This window comes from Globicephala melas, chromosome 15 (genome assembly GCF_963455315.2).
Source record: "Globicephala melas chromosome 15, mGloMel1.2, whole genome shotgun sequence".
NCBI lineage: Eukaryota > Metazoa > Chordata > Mammalia > Artiodactyla > Delphinidae > Globicephala > Globicephala melas.
In genome coordinates this window covers 3,741,060-3,760,877 of record NC_083328.1, presented here as the reverse complement: position 1 = coordinate 3,760,877, position 19,818 = coordinate 3,741,060, and the positions used below count along the sequence as shown (strand labels likewise).

General features: G+C 56.2%; 1 protein-coding gene across 3 annotated transcripts in view; it reads left to right on the top strand.

Annotated features, from left to right (window-relative positions):
• TNRC18 (trinucleotide repeat containing 18) overlaps positions 1–19,818 on the top strand; it is an 81,489-nt gene that overhangs the window by 45,824 nt on the left and 15,847 nt on the right. For all 3 annotated transcript variants that reach the window (XM_030846577.2, XM_030846575.2, XM_030846571.2), the window contains 4 exons: positions 568–928; positions 4,782–5,060; positions 9,603–9,857; positions 16,515–16,930. In XM_030846577.2, coding sequence (XP_030702437.2) covers positions 568–928; positions 4,782–5,060; positions 9,603–9,857; positions 16,515–16,930 — 1,311 coding nt within the window. The remainder of the gene's footprint in view (positions 1–567; positions 929–4,781; positions 5,061–9,602; positions 9,858–16,514; positions 16,931–19,818) is intronic.

Below are 19,818 nucleotides of genomic sequence, written 5' to 3'. Positions count from 1 at the left end.
TAATCGTTCTTTCTGCTTCAGGCGTCCAGGGCACACTCGAGGCATTTTCTCTGCAGCTTTGGCCCATTTAGCTGGATGGGCTGATTCGGGCTGTGCTGTGCAGCCGTCTTCATCACCTGCTTTAGGCGATTGAGATAAGCAGATCAGCTGTGCTGTGATCTGGGTTTTCCATCTTGGGTTCATCCCTCCTCCCTTAATCCAGCCGCCTGCTCCCACGCTGCCGCGGCAGCGGTGCTCGCTTCGAGCGCTTCCCCTAGGAGGCACCAGGTAGCGCCGTGGAGGGCCAGTGGCAATGCCAGTGTCACTGATAACTGTAACCACAGTGACAGCTATTTAGTAAGTGCCTCACGTGCCTTTTCTCAGTTCGTCTTCAGAACGACCCGCTGAAGCCTGTGCGTAATTACCCCCATTTTACAGAGTAGAGGAACTGAGGCTAAGAGGAGTTAAGCGACTTGCCAGAAGCCACAGAGGCAGGGAGAAGGAGCTGGGGTTCGTCAGAGCTCGTGCGTGGAGACCCAGTGTTTGGTCAGCCGTCTTAACCTGTGACTTCCCAACTTCCCTTTCCAGCTAAAGATTAAGAAAAAGAAGATGGCCAGCGACCAAGAGCAGTTGGCAAGCAAGCTGGACAAAGCCCTCTCCCTCACAAAGCAGGACAAGTTGAAGTCGCCCTTCAAGTTCTCGGACACTTCTGGGGGGAAATCAAAGACGAGTGGGGTCTGCGGCAGGTACTTGACGCCCTACGACAGCCTGCTGGGCAAGGACAGGAAGGCGCTGGCCAAAGGCCTCAGCCTCTCTCTGAAAGCCTCCCGAGAAGGTAAACACAAAAGGGCCGCCAAAGCCAGGAAGATGGAGGTGGGGTTCAAGGCCAGAGGCCAGCCCAAGTCGGCCCACTCCCCGTTCGCCTCGGAAGTGAGCAGCTACTCCTACAGTAAGTAGAGGGCCGCGCCGCCTCAGGGCCGCTCTTTCTCTCCTTCCTCCTCTTTCCTCCTCCTCCTCCTCTTTCAGCCTCGAAAGCTCGAAAGGTCTCTCTTCCGCCTCTCTCGGCTCGAAAGCGCGAAGGTCTCTTTTCCGCCTCTGTGCGGGCCCCGCCCAGGCCGGAAGCAGAAGTGCCTGTGATTGGCGGGCGCCGCGCTGGGTGCCCACCTATGATTGGTGGGTGCTCGTGATTGGCGGGCGGGTGGGAGCGGAAAGCCCCGCCAGCCGCCCGAAAGCTGTCGTGCGCCACAGAGTTGGCTGCTTCTCGGCCTGGAGCGGCTGGTTGTGAGAACCGTAGAGATGACCTGGGTTCCGCGGCCCGCAGCCGGCCGTCTGTCCACGGGCCCGGTGTTAGTGAGAACAGCGTTTGTGGAGCGCACGCCAGGGCTGTCTGGGCCGTATTTCCCTTTGTCTTTGCGACAGTCCTCCAAGTGGTTAACCCGTGTTGTTCCCGAGGATAGATCCTGAGGTCGGGCCGGGGTCAGGCCCAGCCTGTCCGCCTCAACTGCGCAAGGCGTGCTGCCATCATGGGCGCGGCCCGTGCGCTGCCCGCACAGCAGCCGCCGGCTGCAGGCGGCTTTCGGGCCCCTGAAACGTAACAGCTGGTGGGACTGAGGGACTGAGCTCTAACCGGAGCCCGTGGCATTGGAGCTGCTTCTCTGGGAACTCCGGGAGCATGGTTTTCCGGAGCCGGGCAGCCTTGCCCCCCACGCGAAGCCCGACGCCCCGCCGGCTCTCTGTGGCCTCTGGTGGCCCAAAGCCCGCCGTCTAGCATGTAACAGGTGCTCAGTAAGTACTTGTGGGCGGAACGCGCAGTGCCCAGGATGGGTGGGCGTCGGTACGGTGCCCGCTGCAGCAAGGCCAGGAAGGGGCTGCGTGCCCCGGGCCCGTCCGCAGGGTTGGTTCTGAGGCCGTGAGGGGGGCGGCAGGCTTTTTCATCGTTGACCGCGTGGACCTGTGTGACTGGGCCTTCGGCTGGCTCTGCCGAGCTCACGGGGTTGGGGGTGTTGAACGTGAAGTGTAAAAAATGGACCCCTTTAAGGTTACAGTGAAGAACGTCTTTATGGATTTGGAGTTCAGATGCAGAGGGCTGTCGGCAGCCCTAGGTGAGCTCACGTGGGAGAAGAGCTGCACCTGGCACCTGGCATGAGGTTAAGCTGCTGCTGGGGGGTTTTTGGTTTGTTTTTAAGGTTCGTGGGTTTGATGGCCCCGGGTCTCCAGGGTTGATGCTCAGGTAGGCGTTGGGGCAAGCAGCTCCTCTCGTGCCTTAGCCACTGGGGACGTGTGCGAACGCCGAAGCCTCCCGGCCCTCGCGTTTGGGTGGGTGTGAGCCGAGCAGCATGGCCCAGGCCCCTGGCCACTGTGGACCAGTTTCAGGGACTTGCAGCCCTGAAGGAGGAGAGAAGGGCTTTCCTCTGCTCGTTTTGGAATATTGGATAGCGAGTGGGGGAGGATTGCCGCTCCTTTGATCTTCCAGGGGACAGTGGTCGGTGGATGTGGCCTGGCGAGTTGCTGGAAGAACCCGCCACTCCTCCCCGCTCGCAGGTGGATGTGTCAGGGTACAGGCTAGAGGCCAGAGAGAAGCTGAGGTCTCTGAGCCGCTGAGCGTACTGCAGCAGACGTGCGTGCGCGTGCAAGGCCGCGTTCTGAGTGCCGGTCTACGTGTTAGGCCTTTGTCTAAAACTGCACTGTCCCCGGGAGAGCAATGGGTTATCATTGCCACAGGGAGGTCGGAAGGCCTGTCTCCAGTTAGCTGGCGGCTATGATATGCAGCTGGCTGTGGAGAGGGCGTGTCTCTTTTTTACGTTGGCTTTTTCGCTGTTCGCGGTCGCTGAGCGCGCACACGTGCGGTCGTGAAGAGGTCGGGGTGTTTCCAGCAGAGAAGTGCTGCGCCTGCAGGAGGTGGGAAGAGAGCACGTTGCTCTCTTGCTTTTCCACGTTGGGTTGGAGGGGTTGGGTGGCATGCTTGGTGGGTTCTGGGGAGAAGTCAAGCTGGTCGTCCTCACGCTCGGACGTCTCCAGGCCTGGGTTGTGGCCTCAGGAAGGACGGGATGGAGTACACGGGGGATGGAGTACACGGGCGGGAGAGCTGTGGCCAGGGCACGGGCGGAGGCTCGTCTGTGTCCTCCCTCCTTTTGGAGTGGAAAGCATAGACGGAGGAGGAGGCAGCCAGAGGACCCCTGTCCCTGAACACGCACGCACCCACACACACACACCACACCCACATGCACACACCACACACACACACCACAGACTCACACACACACCACACTCACGCACACACCACACATACTACACATACGCACACACACACTACAGACACACCCACCACACCCACGCACACCACACCCACACCCTCCACACACACCCTCCACACACAAAAATACACAGCACACACACGCACACCACACACACACCCTCCACACACACCACACATAAAAATACACAGCACACACACACCACACACACACACCACACACCACACCCACACGCACACACCGCACACATACAGACCACTCACGCACACACCACACACACCACACACACGCACACACCACAGACACACACCACAGACACACACCACACACCACACACATACCACAGACACACACCACACCCACAAACAGCACACACACACCCATGCGTATCACACACATGCACCCACAAACACACCACACACACCACACCCATGCACACACTACACACACCACACCCACTACACACACACACCACAGACACCACACCCACAAACACACCGCACACACCACACACAAAAACACACAGCACACACACACACCCACGCACACCACACCCACACGCGCGCGCGCGCACACACACACACACAGTTTTTCTTGGGCTTGGAGAGAGCCGGCGTGCCAGAGCTGCGGCTGCGGCAGTAACGTTGCCCGTGCTTGGGGTGGGTTTTACCGGATCGAGGGACCCCAGTCTCTGACTGCAGAGCCTTTCCATCAGACGAAATCTTGCTTAACAGCTTCACGTGTAAAACGGATCAAAGTGGTATATGTCTGGGGTGGGATTGGTAGGGGCCAGAGCTGTGTCCGTTTGACAGCCCACCTCCCCAGAGCTGGGTGATGTCTCTCAGGGAAGCGTCACCCGTATAGTAGGGTTGGAGACTTGTGGGAAGCCGGCAGCAGTGTACTGGTAACCCGGCTCTCTGATAGGGAAAGGGTGGGGGGACAGTAGCCCGGATATCACTGCAACATCATGTGCCTGTTTCTTTGGCGTAACTGTTCAAGCCGCCGTCCTGACATTGCTGAGCAGGGGGCCGGGAACGGGGGTGCGCGATCGCCATCGTGAGCCTGCGTCCGCTGGCCCTGCACACCGCCGGGAGCTGGTGTTTTGGGAAAGAATGGCTCTAACTGAGCCCTTCCCCTCCTAGGCCTTGTCCCTCCCCACAAGGGGCCTCTGGGCCGGCTGCAGTCCCGTGGGGTAGACAGGACTTGGTGGTGCTCTCTGTGCCCTGGGCAGAGACCTTCCTGAGAGTAGCCGGGTGGTGGGGGATGCTGGCCGCAGCCGGCCTAGAAGGAGCCTGGGTCCGAACCCACGGAAGACGCCTGCAGCTCATAGGCCTCGCGGGTGAGAGGCGAGGCCCAGGTCGGGAGGAGAGCTCCAGGTGGCGGAACTCAGCTGGTTCCACGGCCGGCCCGTAGGCATCTGGACCTCTCTGTCTGGCGAGTAGGAGATTGTTCTCAAAAGCGCTGAGAATAATGGAAGAAAGACACCAGCCCCCTCCCTCCCCCCGGCGCCCTGTGACTTATTTCTATTAAAAACTACTTTGACTGCAGATACGGACTCAGAGGAAGAGGAGGAATTCCTGAAGGACGAGTGGGCTGCCCAAGGCCCCTCCAGCTCCAGACTGACATCTTCTTCCATCCTTTGCGGCATGGTGGCGAAGAGCAGCAAGCCGGCCGGCGGCCCCAAGCTGACCGAGAGGGGCCTGGCGGCCGCCCGGACTCTGAAGCCCAAGCCGGCCGCCGGCAGGAAGCAGCCGTTTTGTTTGCTGCTTCAAGAGGTCGAGGCCCGTTCCTCCTTCAGCGATTCCTCGGAGGACTCGTTTGACCAAGGTTACTAGCTCCAAACACACAATACCTCCCGTGTTTCCTAGCGAGAGAGTGAGTGCGAGAGCGAGCGCGAGCGAGGCGGGGAGGGCGGCCGCGGCGCCGCCGGGATGGCCGGCCAGGGCGGCCGTCTGGTTCTTGGCAGCGTAGCCTGCTGTATCAGCCCGAGTCTTTGTTTTTGTTTTTATTTGTACCTGTATCATCGTGATAAGACCATTGGCTGGCTCTTTCTGAGCTTTCATATGGACTGTTTTTAGTCTTCCTCTCTTGTCCCCTCCCCTCGCCTCCCCTGCCCCCTGGACCGAAGGCCTGGGTGGGTCCTCCCGGAGGGGCCCGTGGAGGCCTCCCTCCCCGGGGACATTTTGTAAATGGAATTCTGTCGTGTGGGCGTGTGACTTGATGTTTGTACCGCGATTTTGGTAATATCGAGCTTTATTAAACATATCGAGTTCATTTTTAACTAAACCCGTGTGCCTTGTCTCTCTTGCTGTGTCCTGACTAGACCATTAGGTTGCCGCTTCCCTCATTTTGTTCCTCCTGCCCCCCTCACCCCCTTCCCCACCCCTGCCCCAGAAGGGGTAGACGAATAATGCAGTCTGCGCTCTCTCTATTATTCAAATATCCCTGGTAGCTGTTGGCATGCCTTTCATTTTTCAGGTTTAAAGTCAACTGCTTTCACCTCCAGCTTCATCCTTTTTTTTTTTAAGCTGCTTGTTTGTCTTTTGTTTTCTTAAAGCTCTATTCTTACGCAACAGTGGTTAAAAAATATTTGCAAACACTCATTTTCTAACGCATGTTTCTGTTTCGAAGGGCAATGTAGGCAGTGCAGGGTCAAGACCGCTTGCCGTCCCTGAGTTTTGTTGTGAAATTCAAAAGGCTTCATTGCCGTGTTGGGGGGCAAAGCTCACTGCGAGTCCCAGGCTCAGTCCCGGGCTCGTCTGCTCTCAAACTCACTTACAAAGAGGGGGTTGGCCTCAGGGGCCTCTGTGAGCGCCCTGGCTCTGATTTCCCTAACGTCAGAATTCAACTTCTGGGGTTAGAAATGTCTCAGCCTTCCAGGACCTCCAGTCACAAATGTCCTGGGGCGGGCGGGGGGGCGAGGCAGCCAGCCGATCCTTAAGTGCTTCTCGCCCTGCTTTTGGATTTGCTTCAGGGTGGACCCCCCTTTAGGGATCCCAGAGCCTGGGTAGCAGCACCTGGGGGTCAGAGCCTAGACCCTGACGCTCTGGCTGGGATTCATTTTGGGTGACCTGGAGACGACGTGGGCGGGGGCCGGGTGCTCCCGGGGCTCGCGTTCTCCGGTGCTGCTGCCGTGCCTGAGCACGTACAACCCGGGCCACTAGCTCTCCAGCCAGCCTCGTCTTCCGAGGCCTCCCCCAACCTGGGCCTCTGTGGACCAGTCTGGCTAGTTCGCCATTCCCCTCTCCCCGTCTTCTGGGCTGGCCCCCTATGCCTCCTCCCCCCTATCAAAGCCAGAGTTCCAGCTTCCAAGTTTTGGAGCTCTCGTGCTCCAGCCCAGACCCCATAGAGAAGCAGGCAGCCCCGCAGATCTTGTAGTGAGGGGCCCTTTGCCCAGAATGGGCAGAGGGATCCAGGGTCCAGCAAACCAGGGCCAGACACAGCAGTGGACGGAGCCCAGATAAGGGGGAGTGCAGGGGGCGAGGGGAGGGGGTCCCCGCTGCACCCAGACCGCTGGTCAGGTCTTGAAAGGGATATTTGGGTAATAGGGCCTTACTGACATCTGGTACTAAAACACCTAATTGGCTTGGCTTTTCTAGTGTGTCTGCTTTCTCCCCCAGCAGCTTGACCATACCTTCACCCTTGACCCCTACCCATGATGCTTTGAATGTCTGTTTTGGTCTCTTGCATTTGCTCTCACGCTGCACTCTGGACGCAAAGCGAAGGCTGGGAGTAGGGCAGACGGCGCAGCGGGTCACTGAGCTTGGGTCCGAGCCTGGCTCGTTGCTCCGTAGGTAGGCGAAACCCTTTTCTTTGTGTCCCCTCTGCTCCCCCCCCCTCGGGGTTTGCCCCCACCGGCTATGGCAGCAGCGGATCGCTTTGGCATTTACGGATCGGGTTTTGGAAAACCAAACCGAGTGACAACAGCCAACCCCACGTACCGAGCCAAGAGTTTTTTCTATGAAAAAAAGTTTTTCTGCATTTCCGCGGGTTTCTTTGTTGGGACTTTTTCTCCCCCTGCCCTTGGCAAACTCTGTCGCCTCAGGTGTGGACACCTCCAGAAAGGCTTTCCTGGTCCTGAGACCCCCTCCGCTGCCCCTACCCCTCGGACCCTGGCCTGAGCAGACCAGCCGCCGTCGGAGGCGGCCCTGGTGGGCTGTCAGGCTCTCGGGAGCAGGGGGCGGGGAGGGCCTCAGGAGACCCCGATTACCCTCATCAGCATTTCGTGGAAAGCACACCTTTTTTCGGCCGTCTGCTTTCCAACCGTTCTTCCATCTCAGGGTGCTGGGTTGGGTTGGGGGCCGCTGCTGGCTTTCTGGGGTCCGATGTGGACATTCCAGACCTCCAGAAACCCAGAGCCAGCCCAACCCCGCCGGCAGAGAATGCTGGGCAGGAGAGAGTTCTGGAGGCTCCACACCTGAGCAGCCCCGGGAAGGCCACCTCTAGAAGGGAAAGCTGGCCCCGTGTCCAACCCCGTGCCCCGCCCCAGCCAGCCCCCCGCCCACCCCCTGCTCAGCTCGGCCAGCCCCCGGGGGGCCTGCCTGAGGTGGGGGACCCGGGCGCTGCCTGCAGTCTGCCTACACTTAGCCTGCTTTGCCGCTGTGGCCCACTGGGCGGAGACAGAGCCATGTGACGTCCGCAATGTGAATGGATCGCAAGTGTGCACTGCCTGCCTGCCACCTGCCCGCCCCGCTGGCCTCCATCCCGCTGCATCCATCGCTCTGGGAGCCGGGTCTCCGTCTTCTCACTCCTCTTAACAGACCTTCTCTCTCTCTGCCTCCTTCCTCTCTCGACTCCCTTCGGGCATTCCTTGGGCTCTTGTCTGCTTCCCTCACTGAGGGCTCCCTCGGATGAATGGGCAGACCGAACCCTGTCCTCACGGGCACTGCTGGGGCCGCCGCTCTCGGCCGCTAGCTGCACTCCAGCAGCCAGGCGTCTTGGGGCGTAGGCAGGAGAATGTGGAGTTGGCCACCGTCCAGGGCCTGTCCACCTCTGGGCCCAGACTCCCTGCCCCCAGACGACACGGAGAGACGACGGCTAATTTTCCTCCAGCCTCTTGTTGGAGAGTTGTTTCCAGCCCGGCCTGGCCCAGCCCTGGGCCAGCGGCCCCAGAGCCACCTTCACACTCCCAGCGCCCTGGGCAGACAGGCCCCCCCTGGCAGGTGTCCCTCGGCGGCTCCTTGACAGAGGTACTGGGCGCCCCCCCCACCCGCCGCCCTTGTGGGGTTAGCTGGGCTGTGTCCCTGGAAAGGCAGGAAGCAAGCCTGTACCTCCAGAAGGTCTCTCTTTTTGGTGAGGGCTTAGTTCACATGCAGGGAGTGTCATCCTCCCTGCTGTGGCCGCCGGGCCCACAGCTTGCCCCTCCTTTGTCCCTTTGAGCCCAAGCTGGGCTCAGGGCTGCAGGTCCTCGGGCCGTAGGGCCAGTTTCTGGGGAGAAGCTTGTCTCTCTTCAACCGGGGAGACAGGCTGGGGCTTCCTTAGTGTCTTTCCACTAGACTGTGGGTGATGAGCCAGCCCGCCCCGGGTTCAAATCCTGCTCTGCTGCCTGAGCCCCTGACCGTGCCGAGCCTCGGCCTGCTGGAGCCGAGTGGACCCGCCCCCTGCCCCCTTCCTGCTCCCGGGGGTCGTGTAGCCCGCTTGTGGCTCCCTGGGTTGCGATGAGATGAGATTTTCACAGATAAGAAACTAGCGGCTCAGAGAGGGCCGGGGATTTGCCCCAGGCTTCCCAGTGCGGGCGTGTTGCTGGGAGTCAACTTTGGACCCCAGAGCCTGCTCAGGGTTTCCACCATGGGAGCCCCCCACCCCCCAAGAAGAGACCAAACTCCACCTTCTCCTGCTGCCAGCCGCCAGGCCTCCCACTGGTGAAGCTGCCCCCAGGCGCCTGTGTCCGAGCCTCAGCCTGAGCCCCCAGGGCCCGCCCTCCCCTCTCTGCCCCGCCCTCCCCTCTCTGCCCCGCCTTCCCCTCTTTCCTCCTCTCCCCTCCTGCCCCCTTTCCCAGCCTTCACGTTGTGCGTCGGGGCGTGTGTGTGCGCGTGCGTGCGCGTGAGACCGTGGAGAGCGCTGTCTCCAGTCCTTGTCCGTGTGTCCGTCCCCCTCCCTGCAGCACAGGTGCATGTTGGTGCTCCCCTTGCAGAAACACTCTCGACTCCCAAAGCCGCTGCCCACCTCTGGGCTGTCCAGGATGCCCAGGTCTTGGGCTCGCTTTGATGGGGGGCACTGGGCCACTGGGGGGACTTGTGGGCTGGCGAGGAGTGAGGAGCTGGGCTGGAGCCAGGGCCCCTCGCTGGCGCTCCAGCTGAGATGGGGCAGTGGGGGGAGGCGCAGGCTCGGGCCAGGGCTCTGACTCGCTCCCTGTTTTCTGCACGCCAGATGAGAGCTCCGAGGACGAGGACGAAGACGAGGAGGACGGGCTGGACGAGGAGGAGGTCGAGGCCGCCGGAGGCTGTAGGCTGGGGGCCCGGGAGCGGGCGCTGTCGCCAGGCCTGGAGGAGAGCGGGCTGGGCCTGCTGGCCCGCTTTGCAGCCAGCGCCCTCCCCAGCCCCACCGTGGGCCCGTCCCTGTCAGTGGTGCAGCTGGAGGCCAAGCAGAAGGCCCGCAAGAAGGAGGAGCGGCAGAGCCTGATGGGTAAGTACCAGCAGGTGGGCTGCAGGGAGTCGGGTGTCGCTGCCCCATGCTACAGATGAGGCATCCGAGGCTCAGATAAGCTGGGAGCCCTGCCTCCTGGGCCAGCCGTGTCCTTAGCAGAGGGCACTGGGTGTGGCGGCTGTGGCCTGCCACTCCCTGTGAGGAGTCTCCAAAACCGTGCAGTGACCTTCACTGTTGATGCTGCCAACGAACAGCACCTGATCCCTCCACCTCAGGTGCCCGACATCAGGCAGCTCAAGGAAGCAGAGGCCTCGGATCTGCGGCCCGCGGGGCTGTGGGAGCCCACGGGAGGCCCCGATCCAGCCTGGGGGGTCAGGGAGGCCGCTCCAGGTTGGCGACGCTCTGGTTGAGGCACGACAGAGAAGTGGGAGGTGGCTAAGCGTACGTAGAAGAAATCAAGGTGCAGGTGGAAGGAACAGGCCATGCAGCCTTTTGGAAGAAGGGGAAGCTCTTTACACTTGGGGCAGTAGAGGGGTTTCATTCAGTGAGATGCACTGGCCCAGACAGGGCAGGACTCATGGGGCCTGGGGTCACAGCCTGGAGGAGGTCATCAGTGTGCGTGTGTGTGTGTGTGTGGGGGGCAGGCGTTGGGTCGCTGTGAGCCAGGCCTACCTTCCCACTGCCTGGATGGGCAGACAGAGGCAGCCGGCACTACCACTCGGGCAGGAGGCTCAGCCTGGTCCCGGCCCCACTTGCTCTTTCTGCATCTCCAACCATATCCTTGTCTTCTTGGGATAGACAGACGTCTTGGGACCCTTTCCTGGGCCCCCTCCCTTTCTCACGGGGCCAACTCTCCCAACATGGACCCAGCCCACCTTCACCTGGGGATGGTGTTTGCGACTGAGGTGGTCCTACATGTGTTCAGGCTGTGAGCTCGCCTGGCCTCAGTAGGGGCAGCTCCTTGGCCGGGCTGCTCCGGCCTCCTTGCCCTTTTCTGAGCCTTAGCAGTATACGTGAGGCCCTCCTGGCAGGGGCCGGGGCCAGGAAAATGGGCCCTGGGTGCTACCCTACTGCCCCCCAGGCCTCCCCCAGCTGCCCTGGCTTCACACACTCCACAGGCTTCAGGACCAAAGCCCATTCCCAGTGGCCTGCACCACCTCCCGAGACCCCATCTCTGGGGTGATGTCACTGTCTCCCCGGAGTCCACACCAGGCTCCAGGCCCTGCCCTGCCTCCCTCCTCTCCCTTCTCTCTCTCTCAGCCCCATGTTCTGCAGTTGTCCCCTGGGGGCTTCGGGCCTGGCTCCATCCAGGCCTACCCCTCTTGGGTGTTCTTTGCACAGAAGCAGCTGCAGGGCTCTTCCTCAGAGCTCACACTTGACCAGGCCACTTCTCTGTGTAGGGCCTCTGACTGGCTGCATTGCCCTCTGGACAGATAGCACCTATGTGACCCTCCACCCTCAGACTGGCTGCTCAGACAGCATCATCCTGTCCACAGCCTCCACCCCACCCCTGTTTGCACCAGGCATCCCAGAGCCCTCAGGCCTCTGCACTTGCCCCAAACATCCGTTTCATCTAAATTGTCAAACGTATTGGCAGAGAGTTCACAATTTCCCCTTTTAATGCTTTCAGTGTCCTAAGGGTCTGTGGTGATGTTGCCTTTTTCATTGCTGTTACAGATAATCTGTTTCTCTTCTTTATTTCTTGATCAGTGTGGCTAGAAGTTATTGATTTCAGCTCTTTGTTATTTCCTTCCTTCCTTCCTTTTTCTTTGGGTATAATTTACAACCACTTCCCATTTCTTCTATTTATTTATTTATTTTTAAAATTTAAAATTTATTTTTGGCTGTGTTGGGTCTTCATTGCTGCACTCGGGCTTTCTCTGTTCGCGGTGAGCGGGGGTAACTCTTTGTTGCGGTGCATGGGCTTCTCATTGCGGTGGCTTCTTGTTGCGGAGCTCGGGCTCTAGGCGTGCGTGCTTCAGTAGTTGCATCATGCAGGCTCAGTACTTGCGGCACACAGGCCCTACAGCGTGCGGGCTTCAGTAATTGCAGCATGTGTGCTCAGTAGTTGCCGCGCACAGCCTCTCGGGCGCGTGGGCTTCAGTAGTTGTGGTGCACGGGCTTAGTTGCTCCGTGGCATGTGGGATCTTCCTGGCCCAGGGATCAAACCCGTGTCCCCTGCATTGGCAGGTGGATTCTTAACCACTGTGCCACCAGGGAAGTCCCTGTTTCACTTTCTTGATAGTGTTGTTTAAAACAAAAAATTTTAATTTTGATGAAATCCAATTTATCTATTTCTTCTGATGTCACTTGTACTTCTGGTGTTATGTCAGAAAGTATTGCCTGATTCAGGGTCACAAAAATTTAGTCCTGTTTTCTCCTAAGAGTTTTATAGGTTGAGAGTTACATTTAGGTCTGTGGTCCATCCTGAGTTATTTTTGTGTGCGAGTGATGTAGGGGTTTTTTGCATGTGGAGATCCATTTGCCTCAGTATCGTGTGTTGAAAAGTCTGTTCTTTCCTCATCAAATGCTCCTGGCGCCCCTGTCAAAAAGCAGTTGAACAGTTGAAAATAAATATGAAGGATTATTTCTGGATATTCAGTTCTATTCCGTTGATCTATATGTCCTTATGTCAGTACCACATTATCTTGATTACTGTGGGAGTTTTTGTAGGAAGCTTTGAAACTGGGAAGTATGAGTCCTCCATCTTTGTTGTTCTTTTTCAAGATTGGTGCTTCAGAGTCCCTTGCATTTCCATATGGATTTTAGGATCAGTTTATCCATTTCTGCAAAAAAGCCATCTGGGATTCTGATAAGAATTGTATTGAATCAGTAGATAATACTAGGGAGTATTGACTCCTCAATGATGTAAGTTTTTCAGTCCGTGAACATGGAATGTCTTTCCATTTATTTGGGTCTTTAATTTCTTGCAGCAATTGTAGTTTTCATTGTATGAGTCTTGCATTTCTCTTGTTAAATTTATTTCTAAGTAATTATTATTTTTGATGCTATTTAAATGGAATTCTTTTCATTTTTGGAGTATTCGTTGCTAATGTATAGAAATATAATTGATTTTTGTAAATTAATCTTGTGTCTTGCAACTTTGCTAACCTCATTTATTCTAAAAGCTTTTTAGTAGATTCCTTAGGATTTTCTGTATACAACAGGGGTCCCCAACCCTCAGGCCGTGGACCGGTACTGGTCTGCAACCTGTTAGGAACTGGGCCGCACAGCGGGAGGTGAGCGGCGTGCGAGTGAGTGAGTAAGCTTCATCTGCCGCTCCCCATCTCTCCCCATGGCTCGCATTACCGGCTGAATCATCCCTCCTCCAATCCGTGGAAGAATTGTCTTCCATGAAACCAGTCCCTGGTGCCAAAAAGGTTGGGGACCGCTGATATACAAGATCATGTCACCTACAGATAGAGATAGTTTTGTCTTCCTTTCCAGTGTGTATTCCTTTTATTTTTCTTGCCTAATTGCTCTGGCTAGAATCTCCCATGCAATATTGAATAGAAGTGGTGAGAATAGGTATCTTTGTCTTGTTTGGTTTTTTTTCCTGCCCTCTAGATCTTAGGGAGAAAGCACTCATTCTTTTACCATTAAGTATGATGTTAGTGGTGGGTTTTTTCATAGATGTCCTTCGTCAGGTTGAGGAAGTTTCCTTCTATTTCTCATTTGTTGAGTGATTTTATCATGAAAGGGTGTTAGATTTTGTCAGTTACTTTTTCTGTGTCTGTTGTTGTGTTCATGTGGTTTTTATCCTTTATCCTATTAATATGGTGTATTACATTTTTTTTTTAAAGAATGATTTAAAGATTTTTTTTTTTAAAGAATGTCAAACCAACCTTGCATTCCTGGAATATATCCCACTTGGTCATGGTGTATAATCTTTTTTATATGTTTCTGGATTATGTTCACATTTGTTTATGTCCTTCTGATGGATTGACTATTTCATCATTTTAAAATGTCCTTCTTGGGCTTCCCTGGTGGCGCAGTGGTTGGGGGTCCGCCTGCCGACGCAGGGTCATGCCCCGGTCTGGGAAGGTCCTGCATGCCGCGGAGCGGCTGGGCCTGTGAGCCGTGGCCGCTGAGCCTGCGCCGTCCGGAGCCTGTGCTCCGTGACGGGAGGGGCCACAACAGTGAGAGGCCCGTGTACGCAAAAAAAAAAAAAAAAAAAAAAAGTCCTTCTTTGTCTCTAGATTTTTATCTTAAAATCTGTATTGTCAGATAAAAGTACAGACATACCTCAGAGATAATTGTGGGTTTAGACCAACACAATAAAGCCACAATAAAGCGAGTCACACAAATGTTTTAGTTTCCCAGTACGTATCAAAGTTACGTTTACGCTATACTATAGTCTTAAGGGTGCAGTAGCATTATGTTTTAAAAAAAAGGTACATGCCTTAATTAAAAAATACTTTATTGCTAAAAATTGGTAACCATCATCTGAGCCTTCGTTGAGTCTTAGTAGTGACACCAAAGGTAACTGATGACAGATATAACAAATATAATAATATAATATAATAGTAATAATGAAAAAGTTAGAAATATTGTGAGAATTACCAAAATGTGACACGGAGATATGGAGTAAACACTGTTGGAAAAATGGCGCTGATAGACTTGCCCAATGCAGAGCTGCCACAAATCTTGAATTTGTAAAAAGATGCATATCCGCAGAGTGCAATAAAGTGAGGTATGTCTGTATAGCCACCACAGCTCTTCCTTGGTCTCTGTTCACATTGTATGTCTTTTTTTATCCCTTGACTTTGCATCTGTGTCTTTACTCTTGTCTTCATTATTTTTTGTCTATTTTTTTTGGTCTGTTTTTTTGTTCCTTTCTTCCTCTTTTACTGTCTGTTGTTTTGGGGAGGAGGCATTTGCACAGGACGCTGGTTGGGAGTCAAGAACGCAGGTTCTACTCCCTGCTCCGTCCTGTCCCGCAGCGAGGCCACGGCAGATCCTTCCCTCTCTCCGGGCCTCATGCTTGTCGCCACCACAGGACCCTGACAGAGCCCGCTTCCTCTGTGCCAGGCACCATTCGTGCTGCCCAATGGGTCTCATAAATATTTATCTTCTGACGCGATCTTACCCTTGAGGCTCCACCCTCCCCTCTTTCAAGCGAGTGTCCACTCCTGGTCACTGCTCTGCGCACTGTCCTGTACTGGCTCCCTCTGCAGGTACCTGCAGTATTCTGTGTGCATCTAGGTTTTCTGCAGGGGGCTGTCATCAGGTGGGGTCTCATTCTGTCATACCCAAAAGCAGGACTGGCAAAGCCAGTGGTGTTTTGTGGCCTGCACCCTAATTAGCCACGAAAGCCCCCAGCTGCCTCCCCCGGCAGCTCTGTTAACAAAAGGTTAATTAACAGGATCATTAAGCTTTGCAAGTGCGCCCTCCTCCCAGCCCCACCCTTGATACTGCGGCTGCACCTGTTGGGGTGATGGGGCTGGGCGTCCCTCAGGAGCCTTTGTGGCCAGGCTGCTGGCTGCTCAAGGCTCCGCAGGCCTGGGGTGCAGGCCTGGGGTCCAGCCCTGGCTTACCAGCTCATTGGTCTGGGACCCAGGGCAAGTCCTTTGCTGGGGTGTCAGCCCAGGGCTGTCACGGACATCTCATCTCCGGGGTCTGCCTGGAGGAGGCAGGCCCTCCTCATTCTCCGCATGGGGAGAAGCACCATTAACTCCCCGTTTAGATTCTTTCCCTGGCCACCAGCTCTGGGCCAGGCTCTGAGCTGTCCAGTGTTGTGGGCTCCAGGAGAACTCGGGGATCTATTGCTGGGGGCAGAGCAGGATGAGATAGACAAACACAGACGGGACCTCTGCAGTGTGCTGTGTGCCTGTGGTGATGGAGGGATGGCCAGAGGACTCCCCAGGACGCAGAGTGGGTCTTCTCAGAAAGGAGGCTGCAGCTGTCCAGGTAGAGGTCAGGGGAGAGATGGTGCTCTGGGCAGAGGGCCAGCAGGAGCGAAGACCTGGGGGTTTAAAAGGACAGAGGACAGCGGATCCTGGTGAGAGGTTGTGCATTCAAGGAGCCCAGGAGCTGGGCCCTAGGCTCAGGGCTGCTCTGCAGCAGAGGGATGTGGGCCCTCCGGCTGTGGGAAGGGGCGGCTTCGGGGGTGAGGGGAGGGGCTGGGCCCCAGGGCTGTGTGGGTTCTGGGGAAGCCTGTCCTCTAGAAAGGGGAGTGTGTGCCAAGGACCTCCCAGCTCTGAGAAGTGGCACCAGGAAGCAGAGCGGAGGGCCCTCTGGGCTCGGGGATTTTGTGCAGGCTTTCCCACCTTCCTGCCTTAGAGCTGCTGCCCCTACACGTGTGGGTCCTCCCCGGCTCACCTGCCCTGGCTTCCGGGACTCCTGTGGAGGCACAGGAGGGGCGGGGAAGCTCACACGTGCCCAGGCAGGAATCTTCACATGCCCAGACGATGCTCTTGGGGTGAGGGGTCCGGAGCAGAGTCTGGGCAGCCGGCGGGGTTTGGGACGGGAGGGGCCAGCAGGGTCTGCCGCTCACAAGCATGCGGCTGGAAGCCCTCCTCCTCTGGGCCTCAGGTTCCTTCCCCGAGACGGGTTGAAGCCTCCCACGGTGACGCCATCCCCTGTAGGAGGGCTGGGCTGTGGCCTTTCTCCTGGTGGCCAGAGCGGCTGGGTGGGTGGGTGGGAAGTGGGGGCCCGGGAGCCCCTGTCCACAGCCCCTCCCTCACCCACGTGCAGGCACGGAGTTCGAGTACACCGACTCGGAGAGCGAGGTCAAGGTGCGGAAGCGGTCGCCTGCTGGGCTGCTGCGGCCCAAGAAGGGGCTGGGGGAGCCAGGTCCTGCCCTGGCTGCGCCCGGCACCCGGGGCCCCGGCAGCCCCGACAAGGCCAAGCTGGCAGCCGAGAAGGGGCGCAAGGCCCGCAAGCCGCGGGGCCCCAAGGAGCCTGGCCTGGAGGCGGGGCCCGAGGCCAGCGACGACGACCTGTGGACGCGGCGGCGCAGCGAGCGCATCTTCTTGCATGACGCGGCGGCCGTGCCCGCGCCCAGCAGTGTTGCGCCTGCTGCCACCAAGCCCGGCCGCTGCGGCAAGGCTGGCCCGCCCAGCCCACGCAAGGACGCCGGCCGCGCGAAGGACAGGAAGGACCCCAGGAAGGTAGGGTGCGGCGTGGGGCGGGGGCCCTTGGACCTCCTGTCTCGGAGTAGAGTTCTCAGACCTGGGCGAGGCACAGAGACCCCAAAGGGCGGTGGTGACCCTGAAACGCAGTCACCCACCTACCGACGACCTCTGTGATGGGCATTCCTCTGGGTGCCCCTTGATGAACGTCTTTGATAAGGACACCTGCAGCCGGGCTAGCAAGTGTTGTCGTGTGAACTGATGAGCTCAGATGATATTTCAAGGTCTCTGCCGTAACTGTCATGCGCTACATGACAGTGATTGCTGTTGGTGACAAAGTCTTAGCTCTCACACCCAAAGGAAAACCTCATTTCTTGAGAGGTTAGGGAAAATAGAGATGGGATTTCTTTTTCCCCATCCAAGGTTCAGAGGTCCCTGAATTCTCTCCACAGACACTGCAGGTTGAGAACATCTGCTTTTCAAGAACTCAGTGATGATTAGACCTGTTACCCTTCTTTTTTTTTAGACCTGTTACCCTTCTTGCACTGGCTGCTAGGAAGCTCACGGCCAGTAGTTCGCTCTTTAGGTGGTCGCATTCAGACCTAATGGCCAGCTCGCGACAGTGGTCTCTGACTCAGGCCTCTCTACTCCATGTCCCTGATGGAAGGCAAACCCTCAAATAGCAGTGTCATTCTAGACAAAGCCACAAAAAGGGACCAGACTCCGCATCAATTTCCTGATAATGGGTGGTAGTGAGGAAGGGGCTGCATTTCAGTGTCATCCACAGGGATCTCTTGTTCTTGTTTTCTCACGGCTGAAGCCATCTCAGGTTTTTCTGATCCTTGGAGAGAAGGCGCTCCAATAATACATAATGATGATGATTGTACAGGGTTGACCCATGGTAGGGGCCAGGCGTGTTCTAACCAGTTTGTGTACTTAATGTGTTGGTAAAGGGAAACGCGTTGCCTCTGCTCACAGCACATCTGACACTAACTCCCTGGGGTTGGTGCAGACCCCACAGTGAAGGGCTCAGTCCCACAGGACTGCCCCCACCCCATCCCCACTCCAGATGCCAGTCGCAAGTCCTAGGTTGTCACCTGTGCTTTTTGACCAACCAGGTATAGATCAAGAATTTTCATGACCCCTCTCCTCCGGTCGATAATTCACCAGAATGACAGAACTCCGGAAAACACTTTACTTACTGTTACGGTTTACTGTAAAGGATGCAACTCAGGAACAGCCAGATGGAGGAGAGGCACAGAGCAAGGTGGGTGGGAAGGGGTGCAGAGCTCCCATGCCCTCTCCGGGCACACCGCCCTCCTCGGCGTGTTCACCAACCTTGAGTTCTCTGAACACCGTCGTTGAGGGGTTTTTATGGAGGCTTCATCACAGAGGCATGATCGATTAGTAACTCAACCTCCAGCCCCTCTCCCCTCCCTGGAGGATGTGGGTGGGGCTGAAAGTTTCAAGCTTTTGGTTGTAGCTGGTCTTTCTGGTGACCAGGCCCCATCCTGAAGCCATGTAGTGACTCACCAAGAGTCACCTTATTAGAACAAAAGGCGCTCGCTCCCATGACCCAGGAAATCCAAGGGGTTTTAGGAGCTCTGTGTCAGGAACAGGGGCAGGGACCAAATATGTATTTCTTCTGACGTCACAGATGACTACTTACAAAGCCGCACGAGGTAGGTTGCTTACTCATATTAACTGCACGTTACAGGTAGTCCTGGAACCTGCCCAGTTAGCCCAGCAGCTAACGATTATCAGAGCTGAGCTTTCAACACTGGGGTCTAGCGCCAGAGCCGGGGCCTTAACCACAGGGCAAACCGGCCTCTCTGGGCCTTTCCCAGGAGGGCACCTTCTGTTGGGGAGAGAGGGACCAGGGGCTTGCGCACCTGATCTCAGCCTTCTGATGACACAGTCAGACACTGGGACGGAACCGATTCATGGTCAGCCAAAGGAGAAGTCACACACCAAGGAAATCACTCCAGGAACAACCAGTGTTCATAGTTTTGTGAGAGACACTTTCGTATCCTGCTTTTGCTGTTGTTGTTTTGTTTTTGCCGTACGTTGCGGAGCACAGGCTCCGGACGCGCAGGCTCAGCGGCCATGGCTCACGGGCCCAGCCGCTCCGCGGCATGTGGGATCTTCTCGAACCGGGGCACGAACCCGTGTGCCCTGCATCGGCAGGCGGACTCTCAACCACTGCACCACCAGGGAAGCCTCTGTATCCTGTTTTTCACACTTGGCGTTAGATCTTGTGCATTCCCATGTGGCATGACCGTTTATTTTACTTTTTTTTAAATCACTGTCTCCAAATGGCTGAATAACATTCCACCATCTTGCTGTCCTGTGGTTTTCAACATCTCCCGCCATCAACCATGCTAGCCATTGGTGATTTGGTTAATGATGGTCTTTTGCCATTGTAATTACCACAGCAATGAACATCTCTGTTCTGTGTACAGAACTTGTCAGTTTTGGAGTTTTTTTATTAAAAAAAAAAAAAAAATCTTCCCAGAAATGGGCTTTCTGGTCAGTGGGAAAGAAAAGGTTATCAGTTTTATCTGATTGTAACAGTAATTTGCATGATAAGGAAAAGGAAGAAAATTAAATTCCATACGGAGATAACTTTTTTTTTTTTTTGTCTGTCAGTGTCTCTTGCCCTACTATGTACAGCTGCAAAGATGTGCCCCATAAGACAAGCTGTCTATTTAATAACAGAAGTCAGGGCAAGAGGAGACATAAGCACATGACAAACAGTCCTTCAGCCCCCAAGATGCAGTCTGATTTCAGAAATGTGCACAGGATCAAAACATGCACCAGAAACAAGAAAACATAATGTGTGTGTGTATATGTAAAAAATACGTATTTTCCCCCCAAATAGAGATTAAAATGAATACCTCTTATTGCTCTAACATTTCCCACTTTTT